At 48.9% G+C, this 19,774-nt stretch overlaps 2 protein-coding genes across 2 annotated transcripts; one reads left to right on the forward strand and one right to left on the reverse strand.

Moving 5' to 3' along the window:
- The first annotated feature begins 349 nt into the window (after positions 1 to 349).
- LOC135878605 (olfactory receptor 11L1-like) lies at positions 350 to 1,300 on the forward strand. The gene has a single exon (XM_065404310.1). It carries the CDS (start codon positions 350 to 352, stop codon positions 1,298 to 1,300), a length of 951 nt encoding a protein of 316 aa, XP_065260382.1.
- A 14,216-nt stretch (positions 1,301 to 15,516) lies between these two features.
- LOC135877913 (olfactory receptor 10Q1-like) lies at positions 15,517 to 16,449 on the reverse strand. The gene has a single exon (XM_065403436.1). The coding sequence runs from the start codon at positions 16,447 to 16,449 to the stop codon at positions 15,517 to 15,519; it is 933 nt and encodes a 310-aa protein (XP_065259508.1).
- Positions 16,450 to 19,774: the final 3,325 nt, after the last annotated feature.

Here is a 19,774-nt window from a genome sequence, read left to right on the forward strand (position 1 = left end):
ACATTGCACCTTGCTCTTTCCATATCTCTGTCTCCAGGGCCCTCCACTTCACCGGCATCTTCCTGGTATCAAGGTGCCCAAAACTGAACAGAAGACACCAGAGATCCCTCTTCTCCCCTTGCAGGATGCAAATAACATACTAGGAGCATCTTGTATCCTGCAAGGGAGAGAATATAGCACTCGGTTTGGTCACAGCAGAGACACAGAGAGAGGCACCAGCCCTTCCCTGATCTCTGTGCTTGCTGTCCCTGAATTCTCTCTCTGCTTGCCTCTTGCCCTTAGCCCCCGTCCCATTCCTCCTCCTCCTCTCACACTCGCTGTTCCTCTGAAGGTAACACCCTTGGCCAATATGAGCATGGAGAACCGAACGTCTGTCACCGAGTTCATCCTGCTGGGCTTCCCTCTCCCGCGGGAGCTTCGGCTCCTCTCCTTTGCCATCTTTCTGGCCATCTACCTTGTCACACTGCTTGGCAATGCGGTGATCATCGCCCTCTCCCAGCTGGAGGCTGGCCTGCGCACCCCCATGTACTTCTTTCTCAGCAACTTCTCCCTGCTGGAGATGTGCTACACCTCGGTCACGGTGCCCCGGCTGCTGGGAGATTTTCAGCACGGCCATCGTGCCATCTCCTTCCGCGCCTGCATCACCCAGATGTACTTCTTCTTCTTCTTCGGCTCCACAGAGTTCTTCCTCCTGGCGACCATGGCTTATGACCGGTACCTGGCCATCTGCCACCCGCTGCGCTACCCGGTGCTCATGAATGGCCGAGCCTGTGCCCGGCTGGCCCTCGTCTCCTGGGTGAGTGGCTTCCTTACCCCCTTCCTGCCCACAGTCTTCATCTCGCAGCTGCCCTTCTGTGGCACCAACCGAATCAACCACTTCTTCTGTGACACAGGGCCCCTGCTGAGGCTGTCAACCGGTGATACCCACGTGGCTGACATCTTGGTCTTCCTGGTCTCGGCGGTGGTGGTGCTCAGCTCCTTCCTCCTGACCCTCACCTCCTACACCCTGATTGTCTCCGCCATCTGCCGTATCCCGTCAGCCACGGGGAGACACAAAGCATTCTCCACATGTGCCAGCCACCTCACCGTCGTCACCATCTTCTACGGCACGGTCATATTCATGTACATTCGTCCGGGATCTGGCCAGGCCTCCGACATGGACAAGGTGGTGTCGGTCTTCTATGCCATTATCATCCCGCTGCTGAACCCTGTCATCTATACCCTGAGGAACAGGGACTTCAAGAGAGCCCTGGGGAAAGCCCTGAGGAGAGTGAAGGCTGCCTTTACTGTCCTGACTTGAACCTCATCACACCCCATCAATGGGATCAGGAGTGGCCAAGCCGGCTGTACATCTGCAGAGAGGAATGATCTTCATGGTGCCGACTCGCCGGCTGGCACTCATTTCCAGACATCTTTCAAAGAGCTTAAGGCCAGAAGGGACCATTAGATCATCGAGTGTGATCCCAAAAGCTACAGCTGGAACTGGGACATGAATCCTGGACCCTCAGATTAAAAGTTTGTTATTCTTCTGACTGAGCTATCCAGGCAGGGATGGAGGTCAAGCAATAAAACCAATGTACTCAAGGTGTGTTAAAGTGTCTCCCTTTCTTTTAAGAGCAGAACTTTCCTGTTATTATTATTATGGTCCTATCTAGAGCCCAACTGTTCTCCCTTGCACTGAGGACTGTACATGCACAGGCAGATCGTTTCACAAGGAGGGGTTTATACATCTATTTGTGACAGTGCAGGTGGGCGAGCGTGCCAGAGTTTAAAAATCCTAGTGGTCAGAGAAGGTGCTATGGGCATCGGGCTTTCTGAGGGCTAAGCTCACTGTTGCTATTGATTTATGTGCCTCTGGGCAAGTGGTTGCAGTGCGGTGCCTCAGTTTCCCCCGTTGTGAATGGGAACGATGATAACACTCACCTACCTCACATTCCCCCATGGAGAACCATGAAATGGCTGATCTATTTGTATAGAAAAAAATAGGTGTGACTCAGTTTCCCCTCTTACCTTGTATTGCTATCTGGCGGGGGGGGGGGGGGGAGATTAACTTCTTTCTCGTCCTGTGGGAAGCTGTGACAGAGTGAGACCTTATAAGTGTGGAAACATCAAAGACTATAATTTTGAGATGCTGCAGACACTATTGGCACATGGGGTATTCATTGTATTGTATTAACTGATGTATGTATCTCTTGTGGTAAAGTACCTTCTTCTCCTCAGCAGGCTCAGTCCTTTTTAGCCTTGGAGACACAGGCTTGGGCAAAGCAAAACCCTGTAGGTAGCACAGGGGCTGGCTATTCCTTCCCTCAGTCAGTCCCTTGTGCTTGTTTATCTTCCCTTCTGGGGACAGAGTGCAGCCCTCCTTGCTGGAAGGGTTCAGGGCCTTGCTACTCCTAGCTTACTAGCAGCTTCCCTGCTACTCTCACTCTCTCCCCCCCCCCCCCCTTCCACGCTGGGGAGGGTTTAAAAAGGTCCCAAGCAGTTGGAGCCAGCTGAACCTAATTAGTTCCCTGGTAACCCCTTGCCCAGCTGAACCTTATTTCCCCATGGTTCTCTCTCCTCAGAGGCTTGGGAGAGGCCTTTTTAACCCCCTGGGACTGATTACTACCCCCCCCCCCCCTTGTAGCTGTTTGTCCTGGGTTTGCCACACTCTGTGTTCCTGGCTCACTGGTGGGTTACCTGTGGAATCTAGAATCACTAGTGGGGAATTAAGGCAAGTCCCTAGACAGTTAAACAAACCTGTAGACGTACCAGCCCTGGTGACTCCATGTGGTAGATGGGTGATGCCTGATAAGCTTAGCATGCATGTAGAATGTGTATTGTTCTATTATGTTTCCTCTGTAATGCCTGTGTCCTAAATAAATGTACTGTGCTCTGTGTGAAATGGCTGTCCACTAGTAACCCTGTAACACTAGTAAGCCTGAATTTATCTAGCTTCAGCTTCCGGCCATTGGATCTTGTTATGCCTTTGTCTGTAATTTAGGAGCATAGGGGTTGCCAGATTGGATCAGAGCCCAGCTCCAGCTAGCGCAGTGTCCTGTCTCCGACAGTGGCTAGTATCAGATGCCACAGAGGGTGGTGTAAGGACCCCACAGTAAATGATGTGGGATAATCTGCCCCCACACTGGGGCTCATTCTGGTCTCTGATAGCCAGAGATCAGCTTAAACTCTGCAGCAGGAGGTTTAATATCCCAACCACAATATTTGTTAACATTGACTGTTCTAACTCTGGAGAGTCTTGTCATCCATAGAAATGACCAATCCCTTCTTGAATTTTGCTAGGTTCTTGGCCTCAGCAACATTCTCTGGCAGGGAGTTCCACAGGTTAATGAAGTGAAGTGTGAAAAAGTGCTTCCTGTTATCAGTCTGGAATTTGCCACCTCCCGATTTCACTGACTGTCCCCTTATCCTTGTCTTAGGAGTCAGGGAGAACAGCAGCTCCTAATCTCCCTTCTCAGGGTCAATCAGGATTTTATAAACTTTCAACCTGTCCCCTCCTCCCCACCCCCTCGCTAAGGTGACAATTCTGATCTTTTCAGCTGCTCTTCATAGGACAGTTTTCCCAGCCACTTGATCATTCTCGTCGTTCTCCCTCTAGTCTGTGATAGCCTTCTGGAGATGGGATGCCCAGTCCTGCACAGTATCCAGATGAGACTGCACCATTGAGACTCCCACCCAGGAAGAGGCACGCTCCCCCCCCCATTCCTCCTCCCCCCAGGCCATAGCTAGCTCTGAGACTACACTGCCCTTCGTGCCTTATATAATGGGTGCGAAGGGGGCTGAGGGTGAGGGTTGGGAAAGGAGGGAGGGAAAGTGGTTTCACCCTGAGACAGGGTGTGAGCAGCCTAAAGCTGACTCATCAGTCTGTGCACTTTGCAAACCTCCCCACATGGGCCAAACTGGATGAGTAAACAGCTAAAATGGTGATTCAGCCTGTCAGCTGGGGACAGTTAAAAGAGCGACTGGAAGGGAAGGGCTAGAGAAGCCCAAGATCTCAGAGAGGTGCGGTCTCTTGCCCTACATCTGGGGAGAAGGTAAAAGCCTTTTGTTGTGGGGGACAAGCACTTGTATAGCACATTATCAATAAAGCACACGGTGTTCAACCTATGCAGCAGTGTGTGAGGACTCTTTGCAGGGAGGAATTCAGGGTGAGGGAACCCCACCCTGTGACACACCCCAAAACCTGGGTCTCATCAGCTTCCTTTCAGGCAGGTACGTTGGATCTATAATAACAGAACCCCCAGTGAGTTTTTCACAGAGGGTGTTGTCAGATGTTCGGCTGCGTAGGTGTATTCTTTCTGCATGTTGCACTGGTTCTGGTCAGTTAGCCCATGAAGGAGGAAGAGAGCCTAAAATATAAGCCCTTGTATTAGAGGCCTGGTATAAGGCCTAAGTTAAAGTAGTGGGCAAGCTTTGCTGATATAAAGCAAAGTTAGCAAAAAAGTTAGGCTGTAAGCAAACGTCAGGCTCTGCCTCCTTGCAAGTTCACAAAATTTGGCAAGAACAGGGCTGATATTACAAAAATACACATTCCTAAGAAGTGCTAGGCATAGAGTACTCATGCAAACACATTCCAATATCAAGTGATACCAAAATATCCCAATAGCAAGAATGGCACAAAAACATTCCCCAAGAATAACAGGAACACACTAACCCCTCCTAAAAGATAATGTCAGGATAACAGTACGTAATAAAAATGTTTAATCAAACCAACATGTACAAGGTGATGGGTAATAACTAGCCATGTCAGGGGGCAGCAACTAACTATGTCAGAGGGGCAGTACTAATTTGTTTGTATGAGGGTATAAAAATGTACATCTCAGAGGGAGTATCTTTGTCCATCTGAGGGGGGAATGGAAAGTCCCGCCATTCACTGAGCTGTGTCCATTGTAATGAGCACATGTCTTAATATCCTCATAGAGTCTGCCAGGTGCTATTACCATGCTTCGTTGACAATAAACCTGGCTTGGTGCCTTCGTACCTTAACAAATCTTGTGGTCATTGGGTAGTTCGCTCAAGGTCTGCTGTGCCAACTGTCTGTGCAGAGCTGGGGCAGCACACAGGGAGAACACACACATGCAGCCAAACATCTAACAACAGCCCGTACAGCAGGCTCTGATCGAACTGCCCAATGAGATCACGAGACCCATTTTAGTAGTGAAGGAACTCGGTCAGGTTTGTTGCCGACGAACCATGGTCCTAGCTCCCTGGATCAATGTCTACAGGTACACTAGCACATGTATGCCCCTGACAATGGATGCAACTCAGGCAATGGTGGGACTTTCCAATGTCCCCTAGCTTGGACGAAGGGTTAAAGCGAGGTATCCCAACGTATGTAGACTGAGACAAACAATCTAGGATAAACAACTTACGTCTCACCTTACGCGTTTCATGACACGCTTGGTACCTCCCCTTGTACTTTCACTCCTGATGTTTCAGACAAAACATCACTATTCATCACTTTTGTCAAACCATTTTATCACATGCTGGGTTGGGGTGTTCTTGTGCTGGCCTGCTGGAATGTGTTTACATATTCCGTGTTTTAGCAATGCAATGTTCCAGGTGGGCCTTGAGTGGGCCTGACTGTTATAAAAAGGCAGTCAGCTGCAAACCAGCTGAGCGGCGAACAGCGGAGAGGCTGACAGAGGGAGTTTGACTGGGAGTTCACCTGGAGAGAGCCCACTGAGGCTTTCACCTTGCAGGCTTCTCTGAGTGGCTACTGGAACAGCCGAGGAAGCTCTTAGAAGGAAGGTAATATGGATGGTGAGCGATCAGCTGTTGTGACCTGCACAGGTTGTGCCATGTTTGTCTTTCTTCCACAGGACAGAAGCGACTTTGTCTGTACAAAGTGCAAGCTGGTCTCCATATTGGAAGAGAAGGTTCAAGGTCTGGAGAAACAAGTATCAACCCTGCGTTGCATAAGAGAAAATGAAGATTTCCTGGACAGACGTCAGGATATGCTTCTACGGGCACAACATTCTGAAGAATCAGAGCAGGCTGCGCAGCGGGGACAGAAGGACGGTGAAGAAAATTGACAACGTGACCTCCAGAAGAAGAAAGAGGAGCGTCCATATACCAGCAATGCAGATACAGGTGAGCAACTGTTTTCAGGTTCTCTCCACAGGTACTAATGCGGAGAGTGGACTAGATGATACATCTGAGGGAAGGGAGCAGAAGGAGACTCCACGGATTGGAAGGCATGAGATGCACTGTCCTAGGGATGGGGGTTCCACGACCACCGTTCCCCAGAGAAGGAGGCAGGTGGTGGTGGTGGTCGGGGACTCCCTCCTCAGGGGGACTGAGTCATCTCTCTGCCGTCCCAACTGGGAAAACTGAGAGGTCTGCTGCTTGCCAGGAGCTAGGATTCACGACGTGACGGAGAGACTGCTGAGACTCATCAAGCCCTCGGATCGCTACCCCTTCCTGCTTCTCCACATGGGCACCAATGATACTGCCAAGAATGACCTTGAGCGGATCACTGCAGACTACGTGGCTCTGGGAAGAAGGATAAAGGAGTTTGAGGTGCAAGTGGTGTTCTTGTCCATCCTCCCTGTGGATTGAATTGTGGAAGTCAACGAATGGCTACGCAGGTGGTGTCGGAGAGAAGGCTTTGGATTCTTTGACCATGGGATGGTGTTCCAAGAAGGAGGACTGCTAGGCAGAGATGGGCTCCACCTCACAAAGAGAGGGAAGAGCATCTTCGCAAGCAGGCTGGCTAACCTAGTGAGGAGGGCTTTAAACTAGGTTCACCGGGGGAAGGAGACCAAAGCCCTGAGGTAAGTGGGGAAACGGGATACCAGGAGGAAGCACGAGCAGGAGAGCACAAGAGGGGAGGACTCCTGCCTCATACTGAGAAAGCAGGACCATCAGCGAGTTATCTTAAGTGCCTATACACAAATGCAAGAAGCCTGGGAAACAAGCAGGGAGAACTGGAAGTCCTGGCACAGTCAAGGAACTATGATGTGATTGGAATAACAGAGACTTGGTGGGATAACTCACATGACTGGAGTACTGTCATGGATGGACATAAACTGTTCAGGATGGACAGGCAGGGCAGAAAAGGCAGGGGAGTTGCATTGTGAGAGCAGTATGACTGCTCAGAGCTCCGGTATGAAACTGCAGAAAAACCTGAGAGTCTCTGGACTGTTTAGAAATGTGAGCAACAAGGGTGACGTCGTGGTGGGAGTCTGCCATAGACCACCAGACCATGGGGATGAGGTGGATGAGGCTTTCTTCTGGCAACTAACAGAAGTTACTAGATCACAGGCCCTGGTTCTCATGGGAGACTTCAATCACCCTGATATCTACTGGGAGAGCAATACAGCGGTGCACAGACAATCCAGGAAGTTTTTGGAAAGTATAGGGGACAATTTCCTAGTGCAAGTGCTGGAGGAACCAACTAGGGGCAGAGGTCTTCTTGATCTGCTGCTCACAAACAGGGAAGAATTAGTAGGGGAAGCAAAAGTGGATGGGAACCTGGGAGGCAGTGACCATGAGATGGTCGAGTTCAGGATCCTGACACAAGGAAGAAAGGAGAGCAGCAGAATACGGACCCTGGACTTCAGAAAAGCAGACTTTGACTCCCTCAGGGAACTGATGGGCAAGATCCCCTGGGAGAATAACATGAGGGGGAAAGGAGTCCAGGAGAGCTGGCTGTATTTTAAAGAATCCTTATTGAGGTTGCAGGAAAAAACCATCCCAATGTGTAGAAAGAATAGTAAATATGGCAGGGGACCAGCTTGGCTAAACAGTGAAATCCTTGCTGATCTTAAACGCAAAAAAGAAGCTTACAAAAAAAGGAAGATTGGACAAATGACCAGAGAGGAGTATAAAAATATTGCTCAGGCATGCAGGAGTGAAATCAGGAAGGCCAAATCACACTTGGAGTTGCAGCTAGCAAGAGATGTTAAGAGTAACAAGAAGGGTTTCTTCAGGTATGTTCGCAACAAGAAGGAAGTCAAGGAAAGTGTGGGCCCCTTACTGAATGAGGGAGGCAACCTAGTGACAGAGGATGTGGAAAAAGCTAATATACTCAATGCTTTTTTTGCCTCTGTCTTCATGAATAAGGTCAACTCCCAGACTACTACACTGGGCAGCACAGCATGGGGAGGAGGGGACCAGCCCTCTGTGGAGAAAGAAGTGGTTCAGGACTATTTAGACAAGCTGGACGAGCACAAGTCCATGGGGCTGGATGCGCTGCATTAATGATCTGGAGGATGGCATGGACTGCACCCTCAGCAAGTTTGCAGATGACACTAAACTGGGAGGAGTGGTAGATACGCTGGAGGGTAGGGATAGGATACGGAGGGACCTAGACAAATTAGAGGATTGGGCCAAAAGAAACCTGATGAGGTTCAACAAGGACAAGTGCAGAGTCCTGCACTTAGGACGGAAGAATCCCATGCACTGCTACAGACTAGGGACCGAGTGGCTAGGCAGCAGTTCTGCAGAAAAGGACCTAGGGGTTACAGTGGACGAGAAGCTGGATATGGGTCAACAGTGTGCCCTTGTTACCAAGAAAGCTAACGGCATTGTGGGCTGTATAAGTAGGGGCATTGCCAGCAGATCGAGGGACGTGATCATTCCCCTCTATTCGACATTGGTGAGGCCTCACCTGGAGTACTGGGTCCAGTTTTGGGCCCCACACTACAAGAAGGATGTGGAAAAATTGGAAAGAGTCCAGCGGAGGGCAACAAAAATGATTAGGGGGCTGGAGCACATGAGTTATGAGGAGAGGCTGAGGGAACTGGGATTGTTTAGTCTGCAGAAGAGAAGAATGAGAGGGGATTTGATAGCTGCTTTCAACTACCTGAAAGCATAGTTCCAAAGAGGATGGATCTAGACTGTTCTCAGTGGTAGCAGATGACAGAACAAGGAGTAATGGTCTCAAGTTGCAGTGGGGGAGGTTTAGGTTGGATATTAGGAAAAACTTTTTCACTAGGAGGGTGGTGAAGCGCTGGAATGGGTTCCCTAGGGAGGTGGTGGAATCTCCTTCCTTAGAGGTTTTTAAAGTCAGGCTTGACAAAGCCCTGGCTGGGATGATTTAGTTGGGGATTGGTCCTGCTTTGAGCAGAGGGTTGGACTAGATGACCTCCTGAGGTCCCTTCCAACCCTGATATTCTATGATTCTATGAATGTTTTCAGAATGGAGAGAGGTAAATAGTGGTGTCCCCCAGGGGTGTGTACTGGGACCAGTTCTATTCAATATATTCATAAATGATCTGGAAAAAGGGGTAAACAGTGAGGTGGAAAAATTTGCAGATGATACAAAATTGCTCAAGATAGTTAAGTTCCAGTCAGACTGCGAAGAGCTACAACAAGATCTCTCAAAACTGGGTGACTGGCAACAAAATGGCAGATGAAATTCAATGTTGATAAATGCAAAGTAATGCACATTGGAAAACATAATCCCAACTATACATATAAAATGATGGGGTCTACATTGGCTGGTACCACTCAAAAAAGAGATCTTGGAGTCGCTGTGGATAGTTCTCTGAAAACATCCACTCAATGTGCAGCGGCAGTCAAAAAAACAAACAGAATGTTGGGAATCATTAGGAAAGGGATAGATAATAAGACAGAAAAGATTATATTGCCTCTATATAAATCCATGGTACGCCCACATCTTGAATACTGCGTGCAGATGTAGTCGTCCCATCTCAAAAAAGATATATTGGAATTGGAAAAGGTTCAGAAAAGGGCAACAAAAATGATTAGGGGTATGCAAGGTTTGCTTTGAGGTTTGGTTTTAAGCAGTCTCAGGGCCTGAGCCAAAACCCATTGGAAACGATGGGAGATTTTCCATTGACTTCTGAGGAATTTGGATTAGGTCCTAAATAATAACAATCCCTAGCTTTTCATCAGCAGACCCCAAAGCGCTTTACAAAGGACATCAGGATCATTAGCCCCATTTTATGGATGAGGAAACTGAGGCACAGAGAGGGAAAATGACTTGCTCAAGATCACCCAGCAGACCAGCAGTGGATCCAGGAATAGAACCAGCTCTCTGGAGCTATACCCTCTAGAAAGCACATAGGACAGGGATAGTCAATTATTTTTTGTCAAGATCCACATTTCTTGGTCAAGGTATAGTAAAGCTCCAGACACCAGAGAAAATAAAATAATAACAATAATGATAATAATAAGTAAATAAAAAGCTTTTGAGATCCATTCAAAAGTGTCTGGTGGTCCGGATTTGGCCCACGGTCCGCCTATTGACTACCCCTGACATAGGACTATGTGTGGACTAGTGGGCTGAGCACCGGGCTAGGAACCAAAGACTCCTGATTATATCATCCTGGCTTTGGCTCTCACTTCCTTGCACATGTCAGTTCCCCCCATGCCTCAGTTTCTCCATATACCTACAAAACATGGAGGGCAGATTTCTCAGTGCATTTCTGTAATATGTTGTGTGTGCGCAAAGGAGCTATATATGTTCGTTAACAGAGCTGGGCAAATAACAGGTTTATTTCTTTGTTGGCAATTTTGAAAAGTTAGAAAAAAATAGTTGTGGGTCTGATGAAAAATAAAACGCTTTTGAAATGTTTGTTGAATCAAATATTTTTTTTCAATTTAAGTTCGGGTCGAACAAACTGTTTTGTCTCACTTTTGACCATTTAAAAATGGGTTGGAATTAAAAAAAAAAAAAAAGTAAAGGAATTTTTGACATGAAAAGTAATTTCAAAGTGAAAAATTGAAACAGTTCAATTTTTCCTATTCCCTTTCCCACACCCACCCACACCAAAACGAACAGTTTGGCCAAATGATCAGGAATTCATGAACCGTTCTGGTGTTGAGGAATCTGCATATTTCACAAAAAAGGTTTAATTTGAAAAATATCACCCGGCTGTAACCACAAACCCTGATGTCTGCGTTTCTCTTGTGTCTTCTTTGGAGCAGAGGTGAAAGTAAGCCAGTCCGGTCCGGTATAGCGTACCGGCAAGAGCCAGTACGCCGTGCCGGACTGGACCGGCTTCTCCAGCGGTGATTTAAAGGGCCCAGGGCTCCAGCCACTGCGGGGAGCCCCGGGCCCTTTAAAGTGCTGCCTGAGTTCCTCTCTGGTGCTCACCATCAGTACACTGGCCCTTTAAATCACCGCCGGAACCTTAGCATCTGTTGGTAGAATGAGTGAAATATAACAGTCACCTGAGATCCAGTGTCAAGCACGGCTTTACACTCCGTCCCTTGAATCCTCACCATGACCTCTGCTCGAGGCCCTATCAGTCCTGAGGGGATCCCAGCTGGACAGTCTCTTCTGTGGGAGCCTTCAAGTCCTTTGGATCTGGGTAGCCCCTGTCTCCAGACCCTTCGGCAGTTCCTCAACCCCTCCCCACTGATCCTCAGCTTTCCATACACTAAGGAGGGATTGTCTTCATTACGACACTTGGTAGCACTGTGTCCATCCTGACCACAGTGGTAGCAGAAGAATTGTCCTTTCCCCCTTCACCCAGGTGGGATGGTGGCTCTAAACGCTGACTTCTCCATCACCACAGCCAGAGGCTCCTTATGCCTGGAAGTCTTAATTCGGTCAATGGTGCTTTGCAGCCCAGCTATCTGTTCTGTCAGGACCTGCATTTGTTGGGCAAGTTCCTCTCTGGTGCTCACCATCAGTACACTGGCTGTTCATAGGGATGCTGTGCTGGCTGGCTCAGATGTTTGGGCTTCCCAAAACTCACTGGCAGCCTGCCTTTCTTCCTCCTCTCTGACCTCTTTTATCAGCCGGGAGTAACTTGGGGGATGTTCCTGTCCTTCTCTGAACTGGAGATGAAATAGAATCAGGTTCTGACATTGAGTTCCTCTCACAATTTGAGCCAGTCTGGTCTGATCCATCTGCTCAGCAGTCACTGCTCCCCTCTGGACAGCTCTCTGAAGCAGCCTCTCCAGCCTCCGCATATAGGCTGAAACCTTATCGCCCCTTCGCTGTTGGGAATTAAGGAACTTACAATAACTGTCCTCGGAGCCCTCTATGCTCCCAAAGGTGTGATCAAGGGCCTCCAGAGAATCCTTCCCCCCAACCCCAGGGTTAGTGAGCTTCAGGGTGCAAATCACATCTAATGCTGGGCCCCTGAGGCTCTCTACTAGACATCTTCACTTTTCTGCATCTGGTACGGCCCACTCCTGCAGCATTTCAGTGGTATGTTCCAACCAGGCTTCAAACGCCTCTTCTTCAGGGTATAGGGATGGGACCCCCAGCAAATAACCTTAACTTACGATAGGAGCTTGATGTAGCATGGGACAACACAACCTTTTCCAATGTTTGCCCCAGGGCTTTTGCCCAATCATTGGCCAAGGCTGCAGCCTCCGAGCCAGGGGCTGCTGAGTCATGGCTCAACAAACCTGACACATTAGCAATTATACAAACAGTGATTTCCCCAAAATATAAGCACGCTTGTTTCCCCAACTTAGTGGATCACTCAGGAGGTGCTTGCGACCCAGTATCCCTGACGAGCCCCCCAAAATGGAACCCTTCTGCCAGGTGGAGCCAGCAGCAATCAGGGCCGGGTTCAACAATACAGCACAGAACTGGCTCGAGCCCTGTGACGTTATTGACATAACCTGTGACCGTATAGATCATTGTTGCAACCACTGTTATATATTTGCCGCAAATCCTGTACAAAGGTTGTCATGTAAGGTGTCTATGGAAAGGTTATAATTTGCTGGTTATGATTACGCTGTCTGTATGTGTGTATCATTTTTGTAGTTTAAGTTATGAATATTGGCTATGTCCTGGCATTTCAGTGTGGTTTGTAAGTAGCCTCAGTGAAGCATTTGGTCAGCTTCTTGAGAAAGGACTATTGTCAGTAAGTGCCCAATCAAGAAACACTTAACTGACAATGGAGTTTGGGAGACGCCAATCCACATCTGAGCTTTCCTGGGAACGTTCAAACTAACATGTAAACAATGGTGTCAGCCTGTAAAGAACTGAGTCATGCATGGATATGTGACTTGCCCATGTGTCTCCAAACTCCATCTTGCTGCTGTGACCTTCCACGGGCAGAGGATATAAAAGGCCCTGAAAACCCCTCCATCTTGTCTTCGATCCTGCTTCTTGCCTCTGGAGGAACCTTGCTACAAACAGAAGCTCTAAACAAAGGACTGAATGACCCATCCCAGCTGCGGATGTACTCCAGAGACTTGATTTGAACCTGCAATTTATTCCATCACTGCCACAAGCCTGAACCAAGAACTTTGCCATTACTGTATGTAATTGATTCCATTTAACCGATTCTAGCTCTCATCTGTATTTTTTTCTTTTTATGAATAAACTTTTAGATTCTAAAGGATTGGCAACAGTGTGATTTGTGGGTAAGATCTGATTTGTATATTGACCTGGGTCTGGGGCTTGGTCCTTTGGGATTGGGAGAACCCTTTTTTCTTTTACTGGTGTATTGGTTTTCATAACCATTTGTCCCCATAACGAGTGGCACTGGTGGTGATACTGGGAAACTGGAGTGACTAAGGGAATTGCTTGTATGACTTATGGTTAGCCAGTGGGGTAAAATTGAAGTCTTCTTTGTTTGGCTGGTTTGGTTTGCCTTGGTGTGAAAAAGGAACCCTGCCTTGGGCTGTAACTGCCCTGCTCTAAGCAATTTGTCCTGAATTGGTACTCTCAGAAGTGTCCCACCAAAGGTAGCATCGTTACAAGCCCCCACCCAGTAACCTGGGAAAATTACACGCCACTACTGGGCGCCTCTGAGAAGCAATACTTCCCCACTTGCAAGCACAGAGTCTGAGTATAGAAAAGAAACTTTTAATGAAAGGAGAGAAGTCACCCGACATTAATTAGGGAAAATGCCATTCATAATCATAAAGCCGTGAGCAGGACACCCACTCCAGAGTGTGTGGGGCAGTGTCTTCTGCCTCATGTTTGTGAGTTCTACAACCAAAAGTTCCTTTACTGCACCCCACTCTGCTCCCTCACCATACCCCGCTCACAGTGGTTGTCCTTGGTCAGTGAGGACCCAGGGTTCAGAGGTGCATCTGTGTGAGTTCTCTTCCCACCTGGGGAAGAAGGCACCTTGCTTGCTCCACCATCTGAGCGCCTGAAGTTATATATATGTTGATATATGCCATCATGTGGCAGCCATGCTCCTCTGCCATGTACATTGGCCAAACCGGACAGTCTCTACGCAAAAGAATAAATGGACACAAATCAGACATCAAGAATTGTAACATCCAAAAACCAGTAGGAGAACACTTCAATCTCCCTGGACACTCAATAACAGACTTAAAAGTGGCAATTCTTCAACAAAAAAACGTCAAAAACAGATTCCAACAAGAAACCACAGAACTGGAATTAATTTGCAAACTGGACACCATCAAATTAGGCCTGAATAAAGACTGAGAGTGGATGGGTCAGTACAAAAAATAATTTTCCCCTCTGCTGATACTCACACCTTCTTGTCAACTGTTTGAAATGGGTGATGTCCACCTTGATTGCATTGGCCTCATTAGCACTACAAAAGTAATTTTCCTCCTTTGAAATTCACCCCTTCTTGTCAACTGTTGAGAAGAGGCCACTTCCACCTTAATTGAATTAGCCTCATTATCACTGACCCCCCACTTGGTAAGGCAACTCCCATCTTTTCATGTGCTGTAATATTTATACTGCTTTCTGTATTTTTCACTCCATGCATCTGATGAAGTGGGTTTTAGCCCACGAAAGCTTATGCCCAAATAAATGTGTTAGTCTCTAAAGTGCCACAAGGACTCCTCGTTGTTTTGGCTTAACAAAGTCCTTTCAGCTGAGGGTGACCCCCTCATTTGGGACAGGTTGAGCACAGGTTCTGCTCCCCTTTATTCATACAATAATGACAACAAAATTGATAACAGCATTTCACTATTCCTGCATTCAGTACTAAAGTGATTTGTAACCCACCACCAGCCAAAGTTGATTACTTTGAGCAACACTGCTCTATCTGCCGGATATCTGAGCAGAGTAGGTGTGTTCATTTAAATACAGTTTGCTCCTGAAGTCTCTCCCCCTCCCAGTTAGCTGTCAGGGGAGAATTCATTCAGACCCTGCTTACACAAGAATCTTGAAGCTCTGCATGCTAAAAGAATTTTCACTGGAGACATCCAAGTCTCTCTCAGAGAGAATCCACCTAACACAGTGAAGTAACTTAGTTAAGCGCCAGCAGAATCTTACGACTAGCATCTGCTGTGAATCCAGCCAGGATGAAAATTCAAAGGGTTCCAATTTGTATTCTCCACAGCAGAAATGAGTTAGCCTATGGGGCTGAGAAAAAAATCCCACCCTGTCACCTACAGTACACAAATCTAGATGAGTCCAGATGCATTATTCTGTAGCTTGGATTGATATTTGCTTTCCTCTGAAGCATCTGTCCAGATCCCAGACTGGATGGATCGTTAACCTGGTCCAATGAAGCAGGAAGTGGGCTGGGCTACTGGTCTGCAGGAGGAAGGATACTCAGTGAGGTGGACTAAGGGCAGCTACTCACTGTGGGAGATCCAAGATGTCATTTCCCACGCTGACCTGTATCCTCTGCAAAGCTGTTACCCTGTTCGTCTCCTGAAGACTTTTGCAATGGCCTCCTTGAGCTCCTTGTTTCTCAGGCTGTATATCAAAGGGTTGAAGATGGGGCTTCCAAATGTGTATCCCAGTGAGATCAACCGGTCCAGTTCATCCGACCAGCTGCCCTTCGGGTGCAAGTAGACCAGGCTGAGGCAGCCGTACTGTAGCAGCACCACCATGAGGTGGGAGGAGCAGGTGTGGAAGGCATGGCGCCGGCCCTCAGCCGAGCGGATGCGCAGGATGGTGGTGATAATGTAGACGTAGGAGACACAGATCAGGAGGAAGGGGAGGATGAGTATCAGGACACTGGCAATGAACTGGGCGATCTCCTCGGAGTGGGTGTCGGTCCTGGCCAGCTTCAGCACCTGGTTGACGTCGCAGAGGAAATGGTTGACCCCACTGGAGCCATAAAAGGGCAGGCGGAAGATCAGCACTGTGATCTGCAGAGAAAGCAGTCCTCCAAGGGCCAGCGAAGCGGCCACCAGCCACAGGCAGAGCCGCCACGTCATAATGAGTGTGTAGTGCAGTGGGTGGCAGATGGCCACATACCGGTCATAGGCCATGGCCACCAGCAGGAAGCAATCTGAGCTGCCCAGACCAAGGAAGAAGAACATCTGGGCCCCACAGTCCCCAAAGCTGATTCTCTTCCTCTCCTGCAGGGCATTCACCAGCATCTGTGGGAAGATGGCTGCAGCGTAGCCAAGCTCGATGATGGACAGGGCCTCCAGGAAGAAGTACATGGGGGTGTGCAGACGGGCATCCCCCCGGATCGCCACCAGGATGAGCAGGTTCCCTGTCACAGTGGCTGTGAAGACCAGGATGATGCCCATGAAGAGCAGGGTCTGAAGATCCGGATGGGTGGGAAAGGCCAGGAATACAAACTCCGTCACCACTGTGCGGTTCCCTGGGGGCATTGGTCCCGCTGTCTCATGCTCTGCTGGGAGACAATGAGCAACATTGTGAGATGGGTAAGACGCCACCCATGGGGCCAGATGCCTCAAGGCACCCAATCCCACTCCTTTACCCCATTGCTTCTCATAGCTCTCCTCAAATCCCACAAATCTCCTCCCACCTCTCCTCTTCCAGCCTGGGAGACCTCGCCGGTTCAGAAGACATGGGCTCTTCAATTCAGCTGTTTAAAAAGAGGACGCATGAAGGCTGGTGTCACTATCTCTCATGAGGTTCACACACACACACCAGGCATCATTCGCGCCTCAGCATACACATACACACACACACACACACAGGCATCATTCATGCCTCAGCTCAATTCGGGCAGCCTGGGTGGCCTTGCTAAATTAGCTACTCACTCGGAGTCCCCTGAACTGGATCAGAATTGGACTCTGGTCTCTCTTTCAAACGTTTCAGGCGTCTGTGGGCCAGAAATGACTCCCTGAAAATGACCCCCCTGCTTAGAGGATCACACCTGTATTAGCACTGAGGATCTTCTAGCTCTTCTTTTCCCCTGAGCGGCCTTAGTTATTCTCTGCTCTTCACAGAGCGGAGGCACCGGACTCCTCAGAAGGAAGGGAGCAGGTATCGTTATCCCCACTCACAGAGGTGGAGCTGGGGCCTAGAGAGGTTTCGACCTGTGTTCTCAAAATGGTCTCTGAGTTCGAAGAGGAGGAAGCCAACCCTGGCTGTGGGTTATAGCACCTGCCATGCAATGGATGAGAATCCCTGAGGATATACAGGCGGAGATGGGATGGAAGGGTTGGTCGGCACACAATGTGAGCTGCTGATAAATTGGGAGAGAAGGTACCCATACTAATGGAGCTTTCAGTGCTACCCAGGAGTCAGTGGGACCCATGGGCCAGCCCCTCAGCTGGAGTCCTTGGCACTATGTTGATTTGGGAGCCATGTGGGGAATATTTGGTGTCTGGAATGACAGGATCATGGCCACAATAGTTACATCTGAGTGTAGGGCAGGCCTGGGGCCCATTGATTCCATTGAAAGTTGCACCCGGCTTAAAGTTAAATATGTGCCAGGGTGCTGTCCTGAAAACGGATGTTTAGCTACATCAGGGCCTGTAGCAGTAAAATCTGATTAACTTCAGGCACCATGATACCTGGGAGCTGCTGCATCATGAAGCCATTTGCAGTGCGACAACTGCACCATGCAAATATCACATGTGCCAACTCCACCTAGCAGGAAGTCACCAGAGAAACCCTGAAAAGTCGCTAGATGTCGCTATTTAAGCATTCAAAAAATGTCAAAATTGTCAGTAAACAAACTTCCCACAGAATTCGAAAGAGAATTTCTATATCCCTGCCCGGGCGAGAGGACACTTGCAGCTGCTGAACAGAAAGCAGCAGCAATGCTGGGTGCTCCCTCTCTGGCTGGATAGTCCTGGCAGCTGAGATTATGAAGCTATCATTGACTGGCTCTGTTGGTGTCTCTCAGCTGGGAGGGGGCTGGCAGGGGGTTTCTGGCTGTCCTGGTTACACAAGATGATTTTAGGCAAGATAAGAGAAGGCTGGGGGAACCAGTGCAAGGAATCAAACGCCGCTTTACGGGGTCGCCATTTCCACGGCACTAAACTGCCCAGCCTTTTGCTCTCTTCCTCTCCTTCTTTTTTCTGTGTATTGTCTTTCCTTGTCTTTCTTCCCCCTATTTTTAACATTCTTCATTTTTTAAATTTTAATCCCCCCTCTCCTTTATGTAAAGGGCTATTCTCTTTCTCCGGTTTCCCCCTGAATGAATCTCACGGAGAAGCAAAGTCCCTTTGCATCTCACTCCTCTGAATGTTTGCTACCAGGCTAGCTGTCGTTGGCGTGGTCTAGAAATGTGCAGATCCCTGTTCCATTCCCCGCCCCCCCCCCCAACCGCCTTCCTCCCCAAACAACTAAACCCCAAGCAGACAAAATGCACACACGGGCTGACGGAGAGAATTGAAGGGAAGTTCAGAGAATTCAGAGTCAACAATTGCAGCAAAGCCCCTAGTGATCCCAGGTACGGTTCGGGGGGTTTGTTGGCTGGGACCTGAGCCCTAGGATCTAGGGGAGGAGTGACCCTCTGGTGGGATTTGATCGGCACAAAGAGTCACCTGTTCTATGGCTGGAGAGACCAAACTGCCCCTCTTGGGCAGCACGGAAAGAATCCCAAAGGAGCCTTTTCTCAAGGCAACATTTGCTCTGGGGGAGGCAGGTTTGCTCTGCCCAGGACAGCTCAACCCCGCAGGGGCTAAGGGAATCTGGGCTGCGCCCCCAGACAGCAGAGCTCCGAAGGGTGGACTGGAGGGGCAGCCAAATGCCAGGTTAAGAAATAGGGGGACCCCAGCCCTGCCCCGTGTAGCCAAGACAGCCAGAAACCCCCTGCCAGCCCCCTACCAGCTGAGAGACACCAACAGAGCCGGTCAATAACAAAATAAACTCAGCTGCCAGGACTATCCAGCCAGAGAGGGAGCACCCAGCATTGCTGCTGCTTTCTGTTCAGCAGCTGCGAGTGTCCTCTCGCCCGGGCAGGGTGAGTGCAGAAGCTAGTACCAAGGGCAGCTGGCTTGTCTAGCTCAGCAATTCCTTGGGCCTCAGCAGAGGCCCAAGGAATTGCTGAGCTAGACAAGCCAGCTTCCCACTCCGGGGAGAGGGATTTTGATCAGGTAACATTTCAGTGGGCAAAGGCTCAAAGATCTGTGGACAAATGTTTTTTCCTGCATCTGCCTCGCCCAGGGAGTGGTGCCTGCCCTGGTCACCAATAGTTTTTATTCAGCAGAAGATCATGACCTTTCCCCTTAGTGTTGGATCCTTCCCTCTTCCAGCCTCCCCTCCCCATTAAATCTGGCTTTTCACCCCCTCCCCGCCACCAAGGAATCAAAACTGAGCCCCAGTTTCGTGCTAAGCTTTTATTCTGCCACCCGGAGCTCTAGTCAAACCCAGCCTCTCATTCACAGCCTCTAAGCCCAAGAAACCCTGGAATGCACTTCCTTCGGGGGCCATGCCCAAGTGAGCTGGAATGACATTGACTTGGTATGCAAAAGAGTGCAGTAAGAAGAGCGTGGAATGGATTTTATTAACACTATTGAGCTGCTTGTGAATGATTTTGTGACTATACAAATTGGCGACTTCTTTCTCTGAATACCACTGTAATTGGCAGTGAAAGTCACTAGATTTGTCACTGGTCGCTTTGACGCTTATTTCCTCACTAGGGAAACCAAAAAGTCTCTAAATCTTGTGACAAAACTCACTAAGTTGGCAACTGGGGAGTGGTGGTGAGGGAATGGCATATAGCGCATCCCCTGA

This window comes from Emys orbicularis, chromosome 4 (assembly GCF_028017835.1).
Source record: "Emys orbicularis isolate rEmyOrb1 chromosome 4, rEmyOrb1.hap1, whole genome shotgun sequence".
Taxonomy (NCBI): domain Eukaryota; kingdom Metazoa; phylum Chordata; order Testudines; family Emydidae; genus Emys; species Emys orbicularis.